Source organism: Garra rufa, chromosome 20 (genome assembly GCF_049309525.1).
Source record: "Garra rufa chromosome 20, GarRuf1.0, whole genome shotgun sequence".
Taxonomy (NCBI): domain Eukaryota; kingdom Metazoa; phylum Chordata; class Actinopteri; order Cypriniformes; family Cyprinidae; genus Garra; species Garra rufa.
In genome coordinates, this window is record NC_133380.1 from 13,270,739 (window position 1) to 13,295,737 (window position 24,999).

Sequence of the window (24,999 nt, forward strand, 5' to 3'; positions counted from 1 at the left end):
AATATTAATTACATACAAAACACTTATTTCGTTTTTTAATGAATAAAATCTTATAAAAGATAATAATAAAAAAGTTTAATTATTATTATTAAAGTAATAACTTTACGGTTATTTACGGTTTAATAATAAAAATAATATATCTTTATCTTTTATATTATTATTGTTATTATTATATTAATATTTTAGTATTGTGTTTAAAATGTGTATATACAAAATTAATTATTGAAATACATTTATTAAATAATGCTATAATATTATTACAAATATTTATTATTACATATAATTATATGGAATGATTTTTACAAATATTATGTAACAAATGTATTTATTATATTTATATGCATTATTATTTGTAAAATGATTAATTTAATAATGTTATAAAAATTATTATTATTATAATTATTATTGATTTAATAATATTGTTATTATTGTGTACAAATTTATATAAAATAAATAGTTTAAATTTTATTACATAATATTATTGATTAAATATAAAAAGAAATACTTATAATTTTCTTTTATATTTTTATTAATCAAATCTTTTAGGAAATTTTTATTATTATTATTATTATTATTATTATATTATATAATAATAATATAGTAGTATTGTGTATAATGTATTTATACAAAAAGTATTTAAATACATTTATTAAATAATAGTATAATATTATTACAAATATGTGTTAATACATATATAGAATGATTTTAACAAATATTATGTAATAAATCTATTTATTATATATTTATGCACTTTATGTATAACATATTATGATTAAATTATATAATATTAACAAAAATACTTATTTATTTTCAATTATGCAATATATGCAGCAATAATATTATTAATAATTTTTTGTGTATTTATGTTTTATAAAAAAAATAGTTTTTAAACAATAAAATAATAATATAAATTATATTTTTGTTGATGTTATCATTATTATTAGCGTTTTAATTCAATGTATATTCATTTGTTTTTTTCACAGAAACCCATCAGCAATGGTCTCCCTCCAACTCCAAAGGTTCATGTAAGTGTACCTCTTAGTTTTATTCAGAAACATTAGATTGAAAGAATATTGTTTGAATGATACAGTTCTATTTTGCCATGAATATAGCCATTGCTGTTGACATGGGGTATAATAGATAGTGTTGGATCTTTCTTGCATATAAACCTTTTGAAAAGTGATTCATTTGGCTGCGCCTGATCCATTGTGTTGTATTTCCATGTCCAGATGGGAGCATGTTTCTCTAAAGTCTTTAATGGCTGCCCATTAAAGATACACTGCGCTACCTCATGGATCAACCCAGACACACGAGGTAAACTTGTCATGATAATCTGACTCATCTGAAATGTTAATATGTGCGTTATTGTATCCATTAATAATGCATACAGAAGAATTTGTTGATATTGCCTCTGAGTTTTGTTCTTCCCTGTTCATGCGTTTCAGATCAGTATCTGATATTTGGAGCAGAGGAAGGAATTTACACATTAAACCTTAATGAGCTGCATGAGACGTCCATGGAGCAGGTGTGATGTTACTTTTCAGACATTTTCAGTTTAGTTTTCCTACATAAAGTAGTAGCATTCATTTAAAAATGAAAAAAAATCTAAATGTCCCTGGAAAAACTGAATTTTTATGATGTGTTTTTATACATTTTTATATCTCCCTATATTGTCTGAGTGTGGCGTGCTTCTTCAGTCAGTCTTTTTGTCTTGTTCTAAAGCTATTTTTGTGTCATTCTCAGCTTTTCCCCAGGAGATGTACTTGGCTGTATGTCATGAGCAACAGCCTGCTATCAATATCCGGTAAGCTGTGCTTTAAAAAAAATCAGGTTTAGCTTTTCAGATTACAAATTAGTCAGAGTTTCTTTTTTTACTGCTACAATTTTAGAAAGGTATTTTTATTTTTGAGTCACACTTTACATTACAGAGTAGAACTTCTTACAATGTGATAATACTCGAATGGTTATCTGTAGTAACATGTTATATATGTAAAGTGTTACCTGACATAGTCCTGTATCCCTGTTTTGAATAATGAAATTGTGTTTTTGGCAGGAAAAGCATGTCATCTGTACTCTCACAGTCTGGTGGGCCTATTTGAACACGCTCGACAAATGCAAAAGCTCCCTGTTGCCATACCAACACATAAATTTCCTGACAAAATAATCCCCAGGTAAATGTTCAGATCTCTGTGTGGAACGTGAGCGTGAGGATGTGACCAGTGGTCAAAATGTAAATACTTTATTCTACATTTTTATTTGAATTTCAGGAAATACTCAGTGTCTACTAAGATCCCTGAAACAAAAGGGTGTCAAAAGTGCTGTGTAGGTGAGCAAGATCCCGTCATTTTCTTTTTTTCTTCTGTATTTCTGGATTCAGTAATATAAACACTACCAGTCCAAAGTTTTTGAACAGTAAGATTTTTAATGTTTTTTGAAAGAAGTCTGTCTGCTCACCAAGCCTGCATTTATTTGATCCAAAGTACAGCTAAAACAGTAACATTTTGAAATATTTTTGTTTTATTAAATATTTATATACTTTAAATTGCAATTTATTCCTGTGATTTCAAAGCTGAATTTTTAGCATCATTACTCCAGTCACATGATCCTTCAGAAATCATTCTAATATTCTGATTTGCTGCTCAAAAAACATTATTATTATTATTATTATTATTATTATGTTGAAAACAGCTAAGTAGATTTTTTTTCTGGTTTCTTTGATGAATAGAAAGTTCAGAAGAACAGCATTTTTCTGAAATAGAAATCTTTTGTAAAATTATAAATGTCTTTGTCATCCCTTTTAATCAGTTTAAAGCATCCTTGATAAATAAAAATGTTAATTTATATAGTTTCTTTACCAAAAAAAAAAAATTATAGACTCCAAACTTTTGAATGGTATAGTGTATAATGTTACAAAAGCTTTTTATTTGAGATAAATGCTGCTCTTTGGATCTTTCTATTCATCAAAGAATCCTGAAAAAAATTCTCAACTGTTTTAAATATTGATAATAATAATAATAAATGTTTCTTGAACAGTAAATCAGCATATTAGCATATTATATCATATAAGAATTTCTGAAGGATCATTTGACACTGAATGACTAGTAATGACTAGTGTAGGCTATACAAGGGTGGTAGTTTGTAATAATTAAAGGGATAGTTCACCCTAAAATGAAAATTTTGTCATTAATTATTCACCCTTGTGTCCTAAGGAATTGTTTACTTTCATTGTGGGAACAGTGCTACATTTTTTCCAGGATTATTTGATTCATAAACAAAAACAGCATTTATTTGAAATAGAAATCTTTTCTAACATTATAAGTGTCTTTACTGTCACTTTTGATCAATTTAACACAGCCTGGTTGTTTAAAAGTATCTTTTTTTTTTTTGTTGCCTTGTTTATTTTCAGTGAGGAATCCGTATACTGGACACAAGTATCTGTGTGGTGCCTTTCAATCCAGTATTGTCCTTTTTGAGTGGGTGGAGCCCATGCAAAAATTCATGTTGGTCAAGGTAACTGGTTCCCATCACCAAAACAAGCTCCAGATGTCAGATTTGTCAGCCGCATACATCATTGATGCTGCCTGGTTTCAGAAAAGTAACCATTACTTTGAAAACTGAGGAAGTATAATACCTTAAAGGTCCACTCAAGTGCTTTGATACCCCTTTGCGTTATTCTATATGTTGACGTAGTTTCAACTGAAATAGAAAAGAGAGGGCGGGACATATCAAACATGCCCTTTTGTACAGCAAAAACAGTACAATTTTGAAATATTTTTACTATTTCAAATGACTGTTTTCTATTTGAATATTTTTTTAAATGTAATTTATTCCTGTGATCTCAAAACTAATTTTTCAGCATCATTACGCCAGTCTTCAGTGTCAAATGATCCTTCAGAAATCCTTATATGATATAATATGCTAATATGCTTACTTTATATCAAACATTCCCCTTTTTTAAATAGCCAATAGTGCTTTGTTTATAATAGCTTTGGTTAGAGCTGTTGAGCTGGGTAAAGCCGCATTCGACAGTGTATGACAGCAACAATCATCCATTTCCCTGTAAAATACACCATTCTTTGTAGAATGCAAATGGATCCGATTCATTTTATGGTCTGTGCCAGTTCACACATATAAATCGCTCTGAGCTGTTCAAAAAATACTAACTCTGAACAAGTGATCGATTTCAGCCGCAGCTTCAGCGTCTGTTTATAGTATAGGGGCGGGACGCTTCGATTCTAGAGAGAATTTGATTGGACAGAAAGTTTGATGAGAAGCTGAGGTGCAGGGTGATCAAAATCGTTCATACATATGGGCGGAAGTGAGAGACTTTAAGTTTTGAATGCTTATATCTTCTATTCTCCTATCTATTCTGCAAATTTTGTTATTGTTTTGAAGCACACTAACTTATAGATAACCTTAAGGCTAACATATTCATACTAAAAGCCAAAAAACTTCAATTTAAATTTTTCGGGGACTCTAAGCCTCACAAGAAATCGCAGTCAATTTTCATAATGGTTACATTTCTTTAAGACAAAGTGTGACCTCTAGTAGGCGCAGTGAGACACAGGGAATGTTACAGAGTGATATGCAGATTAGCATTACACTGAAACCAATAGGAGAGGTGTTTAACTCAAGGTTTTGGAAACAGCATGTACCACGCAGACCACATTATTAACTATTCATGCTTCTTTTAAGCTTCTAAAATTGCTGATTCTTTACTTAAGACTTCTAATTAAAATAACTTATTGGCATTTTCACATGCACACTGTTCCAAATTAAGCACCGACTCGTTCCCCGCAGAGCATAGACTTCCCCCTGCCGTGTCCGCTGGAAGTGTTTGAGATGCTGGTGGTTCCAGAGCATCAGTATCCTCTCATCTGCATAGCTGTGAGCAAAGGGACAGAGCTTAACCAGGTGGTGCGCTTTGAGACCCTCAACCCCAACTCTACCTCCAATTGGTTCGATTCTGGTGGGTACTTTAAAACATGACACCATTATACTACAAATCGCTTGTTTATGCTATTAATTTTAGCTAGTATTTCACCAGCTAAAATTGTTTTAAATCAGTTATTTCTATCTTTAGCTGTAATGTGACAGTAGGAAATATCAGTTTACATTTCCAAACATTTATTTAGCCATTAATTGTAATAATCCAGTGATATTTTTGTTTGCACAAGAAGTCTGACAACAGCCAGTGCTCCAAACAAAAATATCTTTAAATTTTTACAATTAATAGCAAAATAAATGTTTGGAAATCTAAACAGATATGTCCTACTGATACACTACAGCAAATGCTAGAAATAACTGACTTAAAACCATTTTTAGCTGGTGAAAAAACTAGTGTTCTAATAATTTTGGCCACCACTCTGTATTTTAATATATATGTGACCCTGCACCACAAAACCAGTCATAAGGTTATTTATTCATCATCTGATCAGCTGAATAAATGAGCTTTTTATTGATGTATAATTTGTTAGGATATGACAATATTTGGTCGAGATACAACTGTTTGAATATCTGGAATCTGAGGGTGCAAAAAAAATCAAAATACTGAGAAAATTGCTTTTAAAGTTGTCCAAGCTGTCAAAATTGCTTTTAAAGTTTTCCAAGGACATTTACAAAATATCTTCATGGAACATGATCTTTACTTAATATCCTAATGATTTCTGGCATAAAAGACAAATCAATCATTTTGACCCATACAATGTATTTTTGGCTATTGCTACAAATATATATATATATTAAATGCTTTTTATCTTTTTGAATATAAAAAAGCTAAATTCTAGAAATGGTTGTTGTTTCAGATACCCCACAGAGCTGCGTGATCCATGTGACCCAGCTGGAGAGAGATACGATTTTAGTCTGCTTAGATCGTAAGTAACATGGCATGAACAGATTAATAACAGATGCATGCTTATAAAAAAAACAACAGATATAGTGATTAATTGCTTCTCTTCTTCCTCTGTAGGGTGCATTAAGATTGTAAATTTGCAAGGTCGGATGAAGTCCAGTCGAAAACTCTCCGCCGAACTGACTTTTAACTTCCAGATTGAATCAATAGGTATGAGACCTTGGTGCATTAACGTTGGCCTCAAGTAAATGTACCTCCATTTTCAAAGCCCATCAAATTTAGCACTTAGACTTCAGGCATATTTAAACACTTTTGTATGGACAAAATGTTTAATTGATTTTTAAAATACATAAAATCTCTGTTTTATTAACTCTGTCTCTCTATGCATCTATCTATTCCTATTAGTTTGCCTTCAAGACAGTGTGTTGGCCTTCTGGAGGCATGGCATGCAAGGACGCAGCTTCAAGTCTAATGAGGCAAGTCAAGCTTTACATATGTGAGAGATGATGTACAGACAGCCAGTCAATAGTATGACTAAATAAACCCTGACGTGGGACCTTGTTGTGAAGCAGAAAAACCTACTACAGCTACTGCTATATATATATATATATATATATATATATATATATATGTATGTATAGGCCATTCTACAGGAATTTGTTCAAAGTCTTGGGAAAAAAAAAAGTTTGGGGATATTTATCCTTTCTCCAAATGTGTCACTACTGAAACACAGTAATATATAATTTAATAAAAATAGTTACATTGACCTATTAAGATTTTGCTTACAATCTACAATGTAAATATATTTTATTAAATAGTTTTCAGAGGTAAATCAATGACAATTACAATTTTAACAATATTTCAAGTGTGATTTATGCGATATGTTGTGTTTTGAATCCAACTTGTCTTTGTAAAAGGCAAAAAGAAAATCATACTGATTTATTAGTTTGAATATACATTGAACCAACACTATCATAACATCTTAGTTTTATGATGTAAGGGAATTCACAGTTAAAACCCAAGGACCAGATATGATAAACAAAAACCAGGAGTCAAAGATTCAATCAATCGAAGTCAGGTTTACTGAAGAAAATAGTTTGCAGTTTCATCAGCAGAAGTCAGCTTCAATGGAGTTCGAAGGCCGCTCTGTGTACATGTTCAAAACACCAGTACTTTTACTCTAACAGAGGTTGCTGACTACGTCAATGCATAGGTTAGGAACATGCTGATTGGTCTAAACCTAGATAAACTTAGAGCATCTCCACTTGTGGACGTCAAACTCAAAGCATATCTGCAAACGATTATTTAGGGGACAAGAGATTATGGGTCTGACCAGGACTGTGACAGATGACGAACTTCTCTGGGACAGTCTTCTCATCTGAACTCAAAGACCGATACTGACACACGCAGACACACAACAACATTATCTTCTCGTCAAGGTTGCCTAGCTCTGGCAAGACACTTCATCAGTATGGTTAGTTACACACATACTATGCAGTCAGCCTCTTAGAAGGTAGAAACTGAATCAAACAGGATTCACTTTAATATCTATCAGAAAAACATGAACATTGATATCACAGATGTCCTGATCACGTAAGCAGGAGGGTCACCCTGACCTCCTGTGACATGACATCTTGACTCTGGAAAACTGCTAACTCTATTCAATCATCAAACAACCTAGAAGGTTAATAAAAACACGAGAAATAATAATAATAATTATTATTATTATCATGGAGTTCAAGCTCGATCCAGAATTCCACTCCTTCAATGATTCAATATGCTTTACTTTTGACAAAATACCCCATGTTTCATTTGTGACTGCACATCTTCGGTAGTGACAGTAATGTTTTGGTAGTGACCACATCACATTACAGAATTTTAATTTGCATTCATAAGTTCGGGTTCGGGTTCGGGACAGCCACCTCCCAATACAATGCCATGCATGTTGTGTAATCCAATTATTCTGACCACATTTTGTATTCCAGATTACACAGGAGATTTCTGACAACTCCAGAATATTCAGGCTTCTGGGTTCAGACAGGTGAGAATCTACAATCCAGTTACAAATCATTAAGTAATTAACATTATACACTTGATTACTGATGTACCAAACTAAGGACACACAGTGGGTACGGAAAGTATTCAGACCCCCTTAAATGTTTCACTCTTTGTTATATTGCAGCCATTTGCTGAAATCATTTAATTTCATTTTTTTTCCTCATTAATGTACACACAGCACCCCATATTGACAGAAAAACACAGAATTGTTGACATTTTTGCAGATTTATTAAAAAAGAAAAACTGAAATATCACATGGTCCTAAGTATTCAGACCCTTTGCTCAGTATTTAGTAGAAGCACCCTTTTGATCTAATACAGCCATGAGTCTTTTTGGGAAAGACGCAACAAGTTTTTCACACCTGGAAGAACAGTCACGGAGTTGTTGTGAAGCCACTCCTTCGTTCTTTTAGCTGTGTGCTTAGGGTCATTGTCTTGTTGGAAGGTAAACCTTCGGCCCAGTCTGAGGTCCTGAGCACCTGAGAAGGTTTTCGTCCAGGATATCCCTGTACTTGGCCGCATTCATCTTTCCCTCGATTGCAACCAGTTGTCCGGTCCCTGCAGCTGAAAAACACCCCCACAGCATGATGCTGCCACCACCATGCTTCACTGTTGGGACTGTATTGGACAGGTGATGAGCAGTGCCTGGTTTTCTCCACACATACCGTTTAGAATTAAGGCCAAAAAGTTCTATCTTGGTCTCATCAGACCAGAGAATCTTATTTCTCACCATCTTGGAGTCCTTCATGCACGCTTTCATGTGTCTTGCACTGAGGAGAGGCTTCCGTCGGGCCACTCTGCCATAAAGCCCCGACTGGTGGAGGGCTGCAGTGATGGTTGACTTTCTACAACTTTCTCCCATCTCCCGACTGCATCTCTGGAGCTCAGCTACAGTGATCTTTGGGTTCTTCTTTACCTCTCTCACCAAGGCTCTTCTCCCCCGATAGCTCAGTTTGGCCGGACGGCCAGCTCTAGGAAGGGTTCTGGTCGTCCCAAACGTCTTCCATTTAAGGATTATGGAGGCCACTGTGCTCTTAGGAACCTTAAGTGCAGTAGAATTTTTTTGTAACCTTGGCCAGATCTGTGCCTTGCCACAATTCTGTCTCTGAGCACTTCAGGCAGTTCCTTTGACCTCATGATTCTCATTTGCTCTGACATGCACTGTGAGCTGTAAGGTCTTATATAGCAGGTGTGTGGCTTTCCTAATCAAGTCCAATCAGTATAATCAAACACAGCTGGACTCAAATGAAGGCGTAGAACCATCTCAAGGATGATCAGAAGAAATTGACAGCACCTGAGTTAAATATATGAGTGTCACAGCAAAGGGTCTGAATACTTAGGACCATGTGATATTTCAGTTTTTCTTTTTTAATAAATCTGCAAAAATGTCAACAATTCTGTGTTTTTCTGTCAATATGGGGTGTTGTGTGTACATTAATGAGGAAAAAAAAGAACTTAAATGATTTCAGCAAATGGCTGCAATATAACAAAGAGTGAAACATTTAAGGGGGTCTGAATACTTTCCGTACCCACTGTATGTGACCCTGGACCACAAAACCAGTCCTAAGTAGCACGAGTATATTTGTAGCAATAGCCAAAAATACATTGTATGGGTCACTATTATTATTTTTTCTTTTATGCCAAAAATCATTAGGATATTAAGTAAAGATCATGTTCCATGAAGATATTTTGTGCATTTCCTACTATAAATATATCAAAACTTAATTTTTGATTAGTAATATGCATTGCTTAGAATTTCATTTGAACAACTCTAAGGGTCACATATGTTTTGCAAAAAGGGCATCGGGTCATCTGCATTTGTTTTTATGTCATTTATTTTATAGAGTGGTGGTTTTGGAGAGCCGACCAACAGACAACCCCACAGCACACAGCAATCTCTACATCCTCGCAGGCCATGAAAACAGCTACTGATTGCAATGCATCATGGGATGAAAACACTACATGCCGGTATGCAGCGTTGTAACGAGAGTCTTTGGTTTCATGTGGCCCGATGACAACTGGCCACGTCTCAGAAGAACCACAGATATGCTGTTGTTGAACCATTGAGAGCACAGAGGAAGACTTGAGCGGACATAAAGATCTCCGCACAATATACTACAGTATGCACTTTCACCCTTACCTGTTTTAGAGGCTTTGGTTTGGCTTCTAGCAGTTTTAATTTATTTTTTACCTGAAACACACACACATAAACACGTATTAATTTTTTTCCCCCCTAAAGCAAAACTTGTTTTGTTTTGTTTTTGGCCACTACACACACTTGACGCTAACCACACAAGTGCTTGAAGACATGTATTTAATTCATGTACATACATAGTAGTGTTAAGTTGTACGCTTTGTATTGGTTGTGTAGATATCAGCACATTTATGTTGTACAGGTTTGTGGCAGCGTTGGCTGTTGTAAAGGACTGTGAGATGCTGGGTACTACTTAAAATGACCTCTAGAACAGATCATTTTTGTTATATGCAATAGTTTAGGAATCACAAAGCTGAAGTGCCCATCTTTCCAAGACTTGCCTTCTTAACTTTGATTTTTGTTTGTTTTTATTGTACAACGTAATCTTTTTTATATTAAGCCAAATGTGTTTTTATTGAGCAACTTTTAATTCAATGGCCCTTGTAATTGTTTTTAACTCTGTGGTATGCACTCACTTCAAATTTGCACAATGTTATTAAAATGTTGATGTGTGTATGTAAGTGTATGTTTAAAACCATGCAGATAATAACATATATAGATATATACACACGTATTTTTTGTAAATGTGTATACATGTATAACCCTAATAAGCAATAAATCTTTAGGATGTTTTTATGTCGTTTTAAATCAATCAGACTTGAGTTCACAAGCTTGTTATGTGGATGGCATCACTGCCATCACTGCATCCAGCTGTATTTGTATGTAATTTGAGTGCTGTACACACTATTTAGAAGATTATGCTGGGATTTGTCAGTCGATGTAAACACGGACTGGCATTAAATCTCTCTCAGAACTGTCGTTGAAAGGTAATTACACCATAAGAATAGATCAACATATTCCGTAAGTTCTCTTCTTGTTTCTTGATTGACAGTGGTTATGGAATTAATTTTCGTTTTGTGTCAGTGTACATATTGTAAAATAAAATCACATGGTTTTACATACTTGGATGTATTTCGTGTTTCGTGTAACAATAACAGTAATCTTCTTACGTTCAGACTTAAATACACATTGCTTATGTATTACTAATCATTTGCGGGAAAATTTTACTTATTTTGTCTTCTGGGAAACATTAAAAGTAGCTTCTGAAGGGCAGTGCTAAATTTTAAAAATGATATTTAGGCAAAAACAGAAAAATGTACACATACTCATTCTGTTCAAAAGTTTTCACTCCCGGCTCTTAATGCCTCGTGTTTCCTTCTGGAGCATCAGTGAGCGTTTGAACTTCTGTAATAGTTGCATATGAGTCCCTCAGTTGTTCTCAGTGTGAAAAGATGGATCTCAAAATCATACAGTCATTGCTGGAAAGGGTTCAAATACACAAAAATGCTCAAAGAATTTGTGGGACCTAAAGTTCTTTTTTTTTTTTTTTTTTTTTAAACAGCGGGCAGTTTAATTGTTCAGGATAAACAGCTTTTTTTTTGTTTTGTTTTTTGTTTTGTTTAGTGATAGTTATGAATAACTATAACTAAACAAACAATAATAAAACAGCAGTGGATCATTCAGGTAACACAGTATTAAGAATCAAGCATATGTAAACTTTTGAACGGTGTAATGTTTATAAATTCAAGTATTGTTTTGTCTTGTGTAAACTATGTGTAAACGTCTTTTAAGTGAAATATATGATTCAGGTCAGTACTAAATAAAAAAAATAACATGCATTTTGTATGATCCCCCTTATGCTGGTAAAATAATTAACATTTTGCATGTTCTGCGATGTGTATGTAAACTCTTAACCTCAACTGGAGCCATAAGCTCGAAGTGCAAACTTTCCCAGGCAAAATAAACGTGCGCACCAAAAAAAGTTAGCTCGACACAACCGGAAATGACTTTTATTATATAAACATATGAACAGAATCTTGCTTCACACACAGTGTGTTCGTTTCGTCACAGACATGGCTGCGTCCAGTGTTTTTAAAGCAGGTCTTTTCAATCACAAAGTTGCAATTGTGACAGGAGGCGGGACTGGGATAGGAAAAGCTATAACTTCGGAGCTCTTACAGTTAGGTATGCATTTATTGGAAGTTTTACAGATGGATTTGACTTTGTGTTTAGATCAGGACTACAGTGAACTTTACTCCAGATACTGAGCAAACAAGCAATCAGTCACTCATTTATTAAAAATATTTGTTCTCACGTTTCACATATCACATATTAGTAATTACTTATTCAGTTATTGCAATAATACAGTATATTTGATGTTTTTAGATTATAATTTACATTTCTCTTACGTGTAAATATGCAAATAAGGCGGTCCCCAAATTAAATATTCACTTATTTCCAAAACAGATATTCTTTTCCCCACTTTGTTCATATATTAATGCTTTCACAGAGTTTTTCAGATACAAATTATACTGACTCGAAGCTTTTGAATGTTATACTGTATAATGTTACAAAAGATTTTTATTTCAGATAAATGCTGATCTTTGGATCTTTCTATTAATCAGAGAATCCTGAAAAAATATTGGTAATAATAAAAAATGTTTCTTGAACAGCAGATCAGCATATTAGAAGGATTTCTGAAGGATGAGTTTTTAAATATTATTTATCGTAAATTAAAAATTACTGTCAACCCTCAACAGCCAATAAATAAATAAAAAAAATATCACAATGTTTGTGAATCATATATTAACAACTCCTAAAAAAACCTCCAGAATGTAGATGAGTATAAAACTAAAGTTTGCTGTACATAAGTGCTACTTAAGTCGAGATTTCTAGCTCAGTGCATGAGAAAAAAAAAACTTTTGAGTATTTAAAGATGTAGTATAATTGAAATAAATGTGTATTTTAGATGTGGGGTTTTTTTCGCTGAAAGAAGGCATGTTATTAAAGAAAAATAGCCCCAAATCCCAAAATTACCAGTACCTAAAACACACAAAAAGTAAATAAATAAATAAATTGTTTTGTCTGCAGTGTTAAGCAAATATTTTAAACTATTAATGAAAACTTGTATTTATACAAAAATATTTATTTATATATTATTATTTATACAAAAATCTAGAGTCTCATTTATCACTTATGTTGTAGGTTGCAGTGTGGTCATATCATCTAGGAAGCTTGAGCGTTTGGAGTCAGCAGCTGAAGAGCTGACGCAGAAAATCCCACCATCTAGTCCGGCTCAAGTGACCCCTATTCAGTGCAACATTCGAAATGAAGAAGAGGTGACAGTCTCACAGTCTCATGTTTATGCCCGAGAAGTATCAAAAGTTTTCGAACAGTATAATGTTTTTTTAAAGAAGTCTATTATGCTCACCAGGCCTGTATTTATTTGATCCAAAGTACAGCAAAAACACTAAAAATGTGAAATATTTTTTCTATTTAAAATAAGTTTTCTATTTAAATATATTTTAAAATGTAATTTATTCCTGTGATTTCAAAGCTGAATTTTTAGCATCATTACTCATGTCACATGATCCTTCAGAAATAATTTTAATATTCTGATTTGCTGCTCAAAAATGTATTATTATTATTATTATTATGATGTTGAAAACAGCTGAGTAGAATTTTTCAGGTTTCATTGATGAATAGAAAGTTCAGAAGAACACCATTTATCTGAAATAGGAATCTTTCGTAACATTATAAATGTTTTTATTATCACTTTTGATCAATTTAAAGCTAAATAAAAGTATTAATTTCTATAATTTCTTTCCCCCCTAAAATTATACTGACTCAAGTGTAAGTACAAGCTTTTGAATGGTGTAGTGTATAATGTTACAAAAAACTCCTATTTCAGATAAATACTGATATTTGGATCTTTCTATCCATCAATGAATCCTAAAAACAAAATTACTTAACTATTTTAAATATTGATAATAAGAATAATAATTTAAAAAACGTTTCTTGAACAGCGAAGACTGGAGTGTAATGATCCTGAAAGTTTAGCTTTGATCACAGGAATAAATTAGATTTTTAATATATTCAAAAAGAAAGCAGTTATTTTAAATAGTAAAAATATTTCAAAATTGTAAATGCAGGCTTGGTGAGCAGAAGACACTTCTTTAAAAAAAACATTAAAAATCCTAATGTTCAAAAACTTTTGACTGGTAGTGTATGTCAAAAATAGTCTTTGTTTTTAGCATGTTAACTTAACAAGCCATAAAGGATAAAGTTTGGTTTCTCCAACCGGCAAATGACTGCAATTCCTGTTTCTAAATAATAGCAGTATAGGTTTGAATTTTAATGATGTGAGAAAAGATTCAGATTCAGATCCTATTTTTTGACAGGTGAAAAACCTAATGGCCTCCACTCTGAAGCTTCATGGGAAGATTGACTTTTTGGTGAATAATGGAGGTGGGCAGTTTTCCAGCCCAGCGAACACAATGAGCGAAAAAGGCTGGAAAGCTGTGATTGACACTAACCTCAATGGAACATTCTTATGTTGCAAAGAAGGTTAGGCATACATGGAAATGTGAAATGAGATAGCTGACTGCATAGCAAATTCAAAGGCTACTCTCAATTTTTTTGCTCCTAATTTGTAGCATACAATGTATGGATGAAAGATCATGGAGGTGTAATTGTAAACATCATTGCGGACATGTGGAAGGGTTTCCCTGGAATGGCGTGAGTTGGACTTTTTAACAATATAATAGAAAATGCATATTACTTTGCATTTTTGAGGTGGGTTAATCTTCACAGTAATGCATTTTGACTCTATTTTGTTGAACTGCTGGGCTTTTTTCTGACAGGCACACAGGAGCAGCCAGAGCAGCAGTGGACAACCTCACCAAGAGCCTGGCCATTGAGTGGGCTGATAGTGGGGTCCGGATCAACTCTGTGGCTCCGGTTAGTGCCAGTTTAAAATCATGTACAGTATTTATATAGTGCTGCCCACTCAGAGACACTGAAATTCAGTGTTTGATTGTAATATATTCATCTTTTGCATGCTGCGTTGGGTAAATCCACAAAATGAAAATTTAAATGCAAATTAAGTGTAGAGAAAAATAGCCTTGCTTGAAAATGTTTCCATAGTATTATGGTCTCAAATAAGCATGTGTAATTCTAATATGACTACTGTAAACTTCAGTGTTAACTTTACCTGGTCTTATATCACATAAGAAATTGTGTGTTTTGTGTTTTTTGAATGTAGGGAACTATCATCTCCAAAACTGCAATGGAAAACTACAAAGAAATTGGTCCAATAATGTTTAAGATGTCGGTGCCATCCAGTCCGGCTAAAAGACTTGGTGTTCCTGAGGAGGTTTATTATAACCTATTATGTTTTAAAACTACTGTAAATGTAATATTTATAGCTTTGTGTATGTATATACACTGCTGGGAGGGTTGTCGTGTTTTTACAACAAAACCCACCCAATTGCTACTCAAAACTAGCCCTAGGAAAATAGGAAACTTGCGGACTTGGCAACATTGACTGCTGGTCAAAAGTTTGGAATAATTAAAAAATGTTAACTGTTTTTGAATGAATCTCTTATGCAAAATTATCAAATTATTGTTTAAATAATCTGAGATTAAAATATTTGCTTTAGATATCGCCAGCTGTATGTTTCTTGCTGTCTCCGGCTGCCAGCTACATTACTGGAGCAACCTTGAAAGTTGATGCAGGACAGAGTCTCTACCACTCGGTGTGGGAAATACCAGGTACCTAACCAGATGGTGGCATAATACATGTTGTCATAGTTTCGAAATCAAAAAACGGATGTTGACCTTGCTATTTGAGTATGCAAATACTTTCACTTTGTCTCTCTGAACAGATCACAATGCCTGGCCTCCAGCCCCAGAGGGAGAAAATACAGACATATTGAGAAAAATCATGGAAATGACCAAATCCAAGCTGTGAATCATAACAAAACAAGTCTAGACTGTCAAACAGCTGCTCTTCATCACAGTGTGGGTGGACCACAAATGTTTTGTTTCTAGGAATTGCAGCACATCTCGACTGTGGCCTTTAAATGCTGCTCACTGAATTTCATAACTGAACTCTAATTGTGTGTTTAATCAATGTACATTTCTGTAATAGAAGGATATTGTGAATAATACATTTATAAGATTTCTAAAAAACAATCAACTGTCACAATAAGATTACAAATATTAAAAATAAATGTTCTGTTGTAACAGCTTTTAAGAAATTGCTTTAGTTATCTAGGTCATTTCTGTCGGGTAGCTCTGTGGCTCATTAATAGTTAATATGCCTATAAAATGGTATAACAGAAATTCCCCTGCTGAAAAAAAAACAGCTAAAACCTAGGCTGGTTGGCTGGTTTTAGCTGGTCATAGATGGTCAGCAGGCTGGTTTTAGAAGGGTTTTGGCCACTTTCCCAGGCTGGTCTTAGCTGGTCAGGTTGGGAGACCACCAGCTAAAACCAGCTAATTCTTGCTTAAACCAGTTTTTTTCAGCAGGGACTTCAGATTTATTAATAATAGTTTGATTATTTTCACTATCCAACTTATTCCTCAACACAGAAGTAAGCCTAACAAAACGTGCATTAGCAGCTAAAGAGTGTTTTTTCATCAATCGCCCACGTTGGCAGCACTGAGCGTAAACAGTGCTATTGAACCAAACGAAACTGATATTTTGCTGATAATTGGCTGCTGAAATTGGTCAGTTATTGTCATGTTTTGGGCTGTACTAATTGGTCAGATTTAACTTATTGGGGAAGAAATCTGGAGTAGTAGACTGCCAAAAGTTATAACAAAAATCAAGAAGAAGAGTGCAAAAAAACAACTGTCTTGAGGAACAAAAGGCATTTGTGGTTGGCCAAACTGAACCTGGATTTCCAAGGCAAGAATCTTGGCAACATTTGTGTTTGTTCTTATCATTTCCAGTCAGGTAGTTGAAATATTAGGCTAAACTATGTATTTAACTTTAGTTTGTCAAAATATTGTGCCCTTTCCTGCTTACTAAGTCCTTCGCTATGTTTTAGCAGCTTCCACGCGTTTTTTTCTGTGGTTTAGACAGCATAAATTAGCAGAACAACATTCAAAAGTACATTAACCATGCAATCCATGCTGTTGTTTACATCCGAGTAACTGACCAAACTGTGGCTTAAGTGCAAACCCTCTTTCAGTAAATAACCAGAAGAAAAACAAGGTGCAGTAAATGGTAAAACGTTTGCACTGCAAACCAATGTGTTTATAATTAAGATAATACAATAAAATAATATGGTAAGACACCAATTAGCAATATCAAGCAACAAAGCGAGCTGTTTTGTACAGCTAAGAGAGTTGGAGGTGGATGAGACTGGAAGCCAGACTGAAAAAAAAAAAAACCAGCTAAAACCAGCCTAGGCTGGTTGGCTGGTTTAAGCTGGAAGTAGCTGGTTTTAGCTGGTCTCCCAGCCTGGCCAGGCTGGTTTTAGCTGGTAGGAAAAGTGCCAAAACCTTTCTAAAACTAGCCTGATGACCTGCTGGTTTACCAGTTAAAACCAGCCAACCAGCCTAGGCTGGTTTTAGCTGTTTTTTTCACCAGGGTAATAAGGTGGATAGCAAGAAAACGAACAGGGTCTTTTAACACATTGATTGTTTTTACAAAATTTCATACCAAATGTGTCACCATCCCTGAGGACTACGTTAACTTTTTGTTAGTTTATTTCAAAAGATTAAAGAAATATTAAATTCAGGACACAGACAATACTTATAAATTCACTACCAATGATAAAATGTTATGAATGACTGATATCCAAACCTCTAGTTCAGCACTTTTTGCTTGCGTTGCAGTATAAATCATAGTTTTATTAAAAAGGATTATTACAGTCATTTTTAGTTCATTGGCAGCGGGGAATAAATGATTAATCGTTTTTCTGGCATCAACTCCGAACTCGTTTAAAAATTGAGGCTCCCTGCAGAGCACCGGTTGCTAGGCAGAGCGCCACAAAACGCGAGCATGCGCATTGAGCGCTGCGCGCACACCGCTGATTGGCCAAACAATGGCATTAGCGGCGAGAGGGGGATGCGTTGTCCTCGATGTGGCACTGTCCGAGAAAAATAAACCCAGCGCCAAAATGTTACACGTGGGGAGCACTTGCAAATAATGAGCCGAATAAGCAAGCGACATCTGCATGCATTTGCCTGGGGGTTTATTCGAGGTAAGAACCGCGTATTCTCACATCAGTATTGTTTGAATAGTACGCGTGGGGTGTGACTTGAGATAAACAGTGCTAGCTCCTAAAATGCGATGCAATTCAAAACCAAGTAGCATTTATAACGGCATGTCGTGATTTTTCTTCTCATTCCAGAAGGGAAGATCCCAAAAGAGTGATTGACACAACACAGGTGTGTCCAGCTGCATACTGACATCATAGGAATCTCGCTGGGTTTATAGTCATGAGTGAAGGGGCATCTGGAGACATCAGTGGTTTGGAGCTGGAGAGAGTGATTGGGACAGAGGAGACCCCGGTCAACACACTTCAGAGGTCAGCAGAGGAGGAGGGAACCACCACTCGAAGGAAGAAGAAGAAGAAAAAGAAAGAGATCATCTATCGCTCTGATTTGGAGGTTGAGGATGCTGGGGAGGGAACCTCAGCGGATGTGGATGGAGCCTTTAGTCCGCCACTTGACGAAGGTGAAAATATGATATCTTTGTGTGTGAACTGTGTTGTGATGTTTGTTCAAGTGCAGTGAAATTGGTCATTTGTTTGTTTACTGTAATCAAAACAGCTCCATATGACGTGTGCTTTCTCTCCAGAACATACCAGATTGAGACCATGAGTAATTGTCCTCATATTAAATATGATATGATTTTATCTTTTATGTTTTATCCTTCTTCTGGTGAACAGATTTTTTCCAGAAAAATCTGAAAATCTTGAAAAATGCCCCAAAAATGCCGTTCAAAAGTTTGAGATCAGTATGATTTTTAATGTTTTTTTTTTTTTTTTTTAAGTATTCTCTTCTGTTCATCAAGGCTGTGTTAACTTGATCAAAAATACAAAAAAAAAAATAATAATAATAATAATGTTGTGAAATATTATTACAGTTTAAAATAATGATTTTCTATGCCATTGTATTTTAAAATATAATTTATTCCTTTGATGCAAAGCTGAATTTTCAGCATCATTACTCCAGTCTTCAGTGTCACATGATCCTTCAGAAATCATTCTAATACGCTGATTTATTACTTTTATTAGATATCAGTTGTGCTGCTTAATATTCTTTTGGAAGCTGTGATTCATTTTTCAGGATTTTTTTGTTAAATAAAAGTTAAAAAGAACATTTTTATTTATTAAAGAATCCTGAAAAAAAGAATCAGAGCTTCCTACTAAATATTAAGCAGCACAGTTGTTTTCAACATTGATAATAAATCAGCATATTAGAATAATTTCTTTTTGATCAAATAAATGTAGCCTTGGTAAGCTAAAATAAATAAAAATCATACCAATCTCAAACTTTTGAAAAGTAGTGTGTAAATCTTCATGGGTCAAACCTTTATAAGAAGTTAAGAAGAATATTTGCAATTTTGTCACTAAATTTTACTACATTTTATTTATTAAACATACATGTAACATAGTACAGTGCTAGTTGTGAAATAAGTGTTATTTTTCCATAATAAGCAATTAATTCAAGCCTATTAAATCTAGTCCTGCTGGCATGGACTGCACACATTCACAATGTTTATTGCATTTCCTCTTTCTTTCTTTCCTGGGGATTCTACAGATTTATTTATAATACTGTGTTGTTAATGCAATATCCTCCTCAATACTATCTTTCATTCACAGAAGAAGAGGATATCCCTCCTGACAGCCGTTTCGTGACCCTGACTGGCACCATCACGCGGGGAAAGCGAAAAGGCCAAATGGTAGACATCTACATGACGCTTACCGACAAAGAGCTGAGAGACATGGCGCGCTCCAAAGAGCGTCTAGATGCAGAATGTGACGGAGTCGCAGAAGCCAAACAAAAACCCTGTGCGCTTGGGGTCAGCCAGGGCCCTCACGTTCTCCTCTGGAGCCTTTCCTGCTCCCCGTTCATCTTCCTTCTCTCCTTCATCACGTCGTTTTACTACGGAACACTTACATGGTACAACGTCTTCCTGGTTTACAATGAGGAACGCAGCTTTCTGCATAAAATCACGGTGTGTCCCTTGCTCATTCTGTTATATCCGGTGCTAATCATGGTGTTGTGTGTTTGTATGGGGGTGTATGCCGCCGTGAGCCAGCTTTCCTGGGTTTTTGGAGAATGGTGGCTGGCGGTGAGGGACCTAGAGAAGGGCTTCTGTGGGTGGATGTGTGGTAAGCTGGGGTTGGAGGACTGCGCCCCGTACAATGTGGTCGAGCTGCTGGACTCTGACACTCTTTCCGGGACCCTTCAGGGGAAGAGGATGGAAGATGTCGAGAACACTTCTACTTTGTGAATTTGAAAAGAAGAAATATTTTTGATTTGAGAAATGTTTTGGGTTAGTGCACGTTAAGTGGCATTGGACAGGATAGGTCTCCATACTTTTCAGTGAGTTTGTCAACTCAAGTTTTTTCTTTTCCAAATTTTTCTTTTCAACATAACAAAGTTCACTTCCAGAATAAAAATTTCCTGATAATTTGCTTGCTCCAGTGTCATCCAAGATGTTCATGTATTTCTTTCCTCAGTCGAAAAGAAATGAAGGTTTTTGAGGAAAACATTCCAGGATTTTTCTTCATATAGTGGACTTCAATGGTGGCCAATATTTTGAAGGTCCAAATTGCAGTTTCAATGCAGCTTCAAAGGACACAATCCCAATTGAGGAATAAGGTTCTTATCTAGTGAAATGATCAGCCATTTTCTAAAAAAAAAAAACCTTTATATACTTTTCGACCACAAATGCTTGCCTTGCACTAGCTCTGCGAAGCGCATCTGCAATTTCACACATCGGAAAGGTCACACGCGGTTAGTTCTTCGTCTGTGTACTCCGGTTCAAAAAGGTAGGGTTGGGCAAAAAACCTCAGAATCGTCCAACATCGTTGTTTTACTTATCTTTGTAAAGTGCGTTTGACTTTTTTGCGTTTTTGCTTTGTAAACACTGGGTCTGTATTTGCACCTACTTCATGCATGACCTTTCCAACTCAAGTCAAGCTAGTGCAAGACGAGCATTTGTGGTTGAAAAGTATAATTTTGTATATTTTTTTTTTGTAGAAAATGGCCATTTGTTTTGCTAGATGAGACCCTTATTCCTCTGCTGGGATTATGTAGAGTCCTTTGAAGCTGCATTTAAACTGCAATTTGGACCTTTAACCCATTGATCCCCATTTAAGTCCACAAATGGAGAAATATTTATTTTTGACTGAAGAAAGATAGACATTAACATCTTGGATGACATGGGGCTAAGTACAATAATTTTGGAAGTGAACTAATCCTTTAACTTGTTTCCAATCCTGAGCATTCATATAATAGCATAAGTCAGCCATAAATAAAATTCTGCCATGATTTCCTCACCCTCATGTTTGCATAAAACCAAACCATTCTGATTCCCATTAACTTCCACGTGAACAAAAAAGCATTTTTATGTTCCACAGAAGAAACTACTGTAATTTTGTAATGACATGAGGGTAAGTGATGACAGAATTTTCGTTTTGGAGTGAGCTTTTTCTTTTAAGTACATATAGCTAGGGAATCATCCATGAATTAGTCTGAAACACCCTGAAAACAATGAAATATAAAGCCACATTACTCTTAAGAATTCAGCTCATTATCTTTCCATATCTACTTAAAAATAAGAAATAATGAGGTTTTAATGCTATAAAAATAACAAAAACACTAATGCTGTTGATGCAGTCACTCTTAAAGCTAGTTTTTAAATACTTTGTTTGAGAACATAATCTATTTTAATTCACTAACAGGGTTTTCTCATGTAAGCTTATTAAAAATCTAAATTGCGTAAATGTGCTCAGAACTGCAGCCTTACCCTGAGTCAAACAAGTTAATGTTTCCGGATTGTATCTAAAGACAATAAGGTGTGGCAGTTATGCTCCTTACTTGCTTAGACTACATTTTTTTACAGATACATATCTTGTAGGACTTAACAATAGTCTTAGTTAGTTTAAAGGCATTATATCCACCTTCTTCTTTGCGTAAACGTTTTATGGGTCTGGCTTCCGATCTCATCTGCGTCCAGCTACTTTTAGCTGTACAAAATGTCTCATTTTGCTGGCTGATATTGCAAACTGGTTGTGTCTTACCATATTATTAATGTATTATCTTCATTATGAACACCCTGGTTTGTAGTGCAAACAGTTTTACCGTTTACTGCACCTTGTTATTCTTCTCGTTATTTCCCTATAGTGGCTAATGAATGAGTCTCACCCATAGGCTTACTTCCGCGTTGAATTAAAAGGTGGATATGATTAAAGGCAATTGTATATGTCAAAACATCAGATTCATCTACGCAGAACAATAGTGTAAAAAACGTTCCTCCACTAGTTTTATTTTTCCACTTCAGATAGTCATAGTATACCTTTATTAAATGTTTTTATGTACAGCAGTGACCATAAAAAATGAGACTGAAACTCATTAGGTGTAGCTCTGAACATCCTTCAAAAGAAATGAGAAGGAAATGCCTTTCATGTTTTTACACAGCCTGTACTATCCGTAATCAGAGATATGCTACGCATTTACCTTTGGCCTGCATTACACAGTCTTTGATGATATGTGATAAACAGATAATGTTTCTTCTTTTAGTCAAACCGATACTTTCACTTGAAAACCACTGAACCACACATAGAACCACATTCTAAGCAGGTAAATTAACGTTTACACTTTGTGGTTTTACACTTTTTTTATATATATATTCAGTTCATATCCAAGTATGGATATGTCCCAAATCACTGAATTGTTGTGTTAGTGTTTGAAGCAGTGTGGTGCTTTGTATTTCCACAGGTGTTACAACAATGGTGCTATAATAGTGCTCACCAAGGATCTCAGCCATTAAAAACCACAGTGTTTTACACACCCTAAGGATAATGGCTCAGTTGTCCCAGAAGATCATCTTATGTTTCAAAAACCTTTTAAGAGGAAATTCACAGATACATCTACTTCAGATGGAGCGATGTCTGGTTCTCATATTGCACCTCAAAAACTCCAATAGAAAATGGTATGAATGATTGCACTCATTTCCTCTTCATATACAATCATTTTATCTGATGTTAATGTAGAAATTCTGTTGTATTGTAACATTGCAGGCTTTCCATGGAAATTTAAAACTGCACTCTTAAAAATAAAGGTGCTTCAAAAGGTTCTTCAAGCGATGCCATAGAAGAACCATTCAGTCAAAGGTTCTTGCTTACCTTTTTATAATTTGAGGAACCTTATTTGCCACATAGAAGCTTTTGTGAAAAAGAAAGGTTCTTCAGATGTTAAAGGTTCTTTATGGAACCATTTAGACAAAAATGTTCTTCTATGGCATCGTGAAATGTCAGAGAATGTTGAAATTGTGTTTTCCTGGCTTGGAAATGTTTTTTTTTTTTTTTGTTGTTGTTTTTTTAAAGAAGTCTCTTCTGCTCACCAAGCCTGCATTTATTTGATCCAAAGTATAGCAAAAACAGTAAATTTTGAAATATGTTTTACCTTTTACAATAACTGTTTTCTATTTGAATATATTTTAAAATGTAATTTATTCCTGTGGTTTCAAAGCTGAATTTTAGCACCATTACTTCAGTTACTCGACTGTTTAAAATATTGGTAATAATACTCAGCATATTAGAATGATTTCTGAAGGATGATGCTCAAAATTTAGCTTTTTAATTTTTAAAAATATATTAAAATACAAATGTTATTTTAAATAGTCAAAATATTTCAAAATGTTAGTTTTGCTGTACTTTAGATCAAATAAATGCAGGTTTGGTGAGCAGCATAAAACATTAAAAATCAATGACAAACGTACTCTGCAAGAAGTGTGGGAAACCTGTATACTACCAAATATCTTAGCAAAGGTCTATGCATCTGAACTGAATAATCTGAAATGCAGTATGTCAACAAAAAATGTAAAATATGTCAAAACAAAATTGCTTAAAGGCTGTACGTTTATATCTGACATGCAATTATGCAATCACAAGCCCCTAAATTGTTGTACTATAGCAAACGAGCAGCTTTGATGTAAACCTCGTTTCATTGAAGTAATTGTAGTCATCAAAAGTTACAGTCCTTTGCACAAGAGATTATTGCTTTTTGTTTATCTTTTGGGACTTTTCCAACTGCTGTCTTATACAAAAACCATATCAAGCTGCTCATATTACAAGACCTTGACCTGTTTTTTCCAATTATGCCAGCCTTAAAATTACTCTAACAACACTTGAATGACATGAAATATTGTCTCCTGGCACAAAACAACCTGTTTATCTGTAAACATGGTTTCAAAGCACAAACTTTGTTTTTACAGCATGTATTTGACAACAGGTTGTTTTCACAAGTATGCACTAGGTGTGTTTTCATTTTCAACCATTTCTAATAAAAAAATTTCGTTTGCTGTTTCAGTTGTATGGTTTGTATAGTAGCCTACAGCTCGCGCACACTGTAAAAGGCGTGCCATAGAACTGTAATTACCGAGCCTTTTTTACGAATGTTTTTGTGGCTTGTCAACAGGCAGTCCCTCCCTTGACCCTCCTTAATTCAACCGGTCTGGTACAGAATCACCACTAATTAAGTGTAATGAACTAAAAGAAATAAATATCTTTAATAAAGAGCAAGAGCGTGTAAATATATGACTAAACCTTAAACAAACTAGAGAATTCCCCTTTTGGGGGGCGTGGCCTGTTTCATAGATATGACTCTTTAAGAATAGGCTTACTTTCGTTTTGGGTCTTGGCGTTTCTCAGGGTCTCTCGTCGAGATGAAGCCACACAGCGTTAACGGTAATATATCGGCAAAAACCTTTTCTTCTTTTCTGTTAGTTGTAATAGGATATTTAAAAAATATATATTTCAATATTTTAACTTATTTGTAGTATTAGCTCTTCATGGCATTTTCAT

The 24,999-nt window shown here is 34.5% G+C and overlaps 3 protein-coding genes across 7 annotated transcripts in view; all 3 read left to right on the plus strand.

Annotated features, from left to right (window-relative positions):
• The window catches only part of map4k3a (mitogen-activated protein kinase kinase kinase kinase 3a), a 103,867-nt gene extending 92,802 nt beyond the window's left edge, over positions 1–11,065 (plus strand). For all 5 annotated transcript variants that reach the window (XM_073825269.1, XM_073825272.1, XM_073825271.1 and 2 more), the window contains 13 exons: positions 984–1,025; positions 1,230–1,314; positions 1,446–1,525; positions 1,744–1,804; positions 2,054–2,171; positions 2,268–2,326; positions 3,407–3,510; positions 4,801–4,969; positions 5,805–5,873; positions 5,969–6,061; positions 6,257–6,327; positions 7,837–7,892; positions 9,753–11,065. In XM_073825269.1, coding sequence (XP_073681370.1) covers positions 984–1,025; positions 1,230–1,314; positions 1,446–1,525; positions 1,744–1,804; positions 2,054–2,171; positions 2,268–2,326; positions 3,407–3,510; positions 4,801–4,969; positions 5,805–5,873; positions 5,969–6,061; positions 6,257–6,327; positions 7,837–7,892; positions 9,753–9,840 — 1,095 coding nt within the window. In that variant the 3' untranslated portion in view covers positions 9,841–11,065. The remainder of the gene's footprint in view (positions 1–983; positions 1,026–1,229; positions 1,315–1,445; positions 1,526–1,743; positions 1,805–2,053; positions 2,172–2,267; positions 2,327–3,406; positions 3,511–4,800; positions 4,970–5,804; positions 5,874–5,968; positions 6,062–6,256; positions 6,328–7,836; positions 7,893–9,752) is intronic.
• Positions 11,066–12,003: 938 nt separating this feature from the next.
• Positions 12,004–16,189, plus strand: pecr (peroxisomal trans-2-enoyl-CoA reductase). Its single transcript, XM_073826252.1, has 8 exons — positions 12,004–12,127; positions 13,148–13,281; positions 14,344–14,509; positions 14,599–14,680; positions 14,806–14,902; positions 15,207–15,317; positions 15,604–15,715; positions 15,829–16,189. Exons 1-8 carry the CDS (start codon positions 12,016–12,018, stop codon positions 15,912–15,914), a joined length of 900 nt encoding a protein of 299 aa, XP_073682353.1. The 5' UTR covers positions 12,004–12,015; the 3' UTR covers positions 15,915–16,189.
• A 1,835-nt stretch (positions 16,190–18,024) lies between these two features.
• Positions 18,025–24,501, plus strand: tmem169a (transmembrane protein 169a). Its single transcript, XM_073825463.1, has 3 exons — positions 18,025–18,159; positions 18,310–18,635; positions 19,786–24,501. Exons 2-3 carry the CDS (start codon positions 18,398–18,400, stop codon positions 20,418–20,420), a joined length of 873 nt encoding a protein of 290 aa, XP_073681564.1. The 5' UTR covers positions 18,025–18,159; positions 18,310–18,397; the 3' UTR covers positions 20,421–24,501.
• Positions 24,502–24,999: the final 498 nt, after the last annotated feature.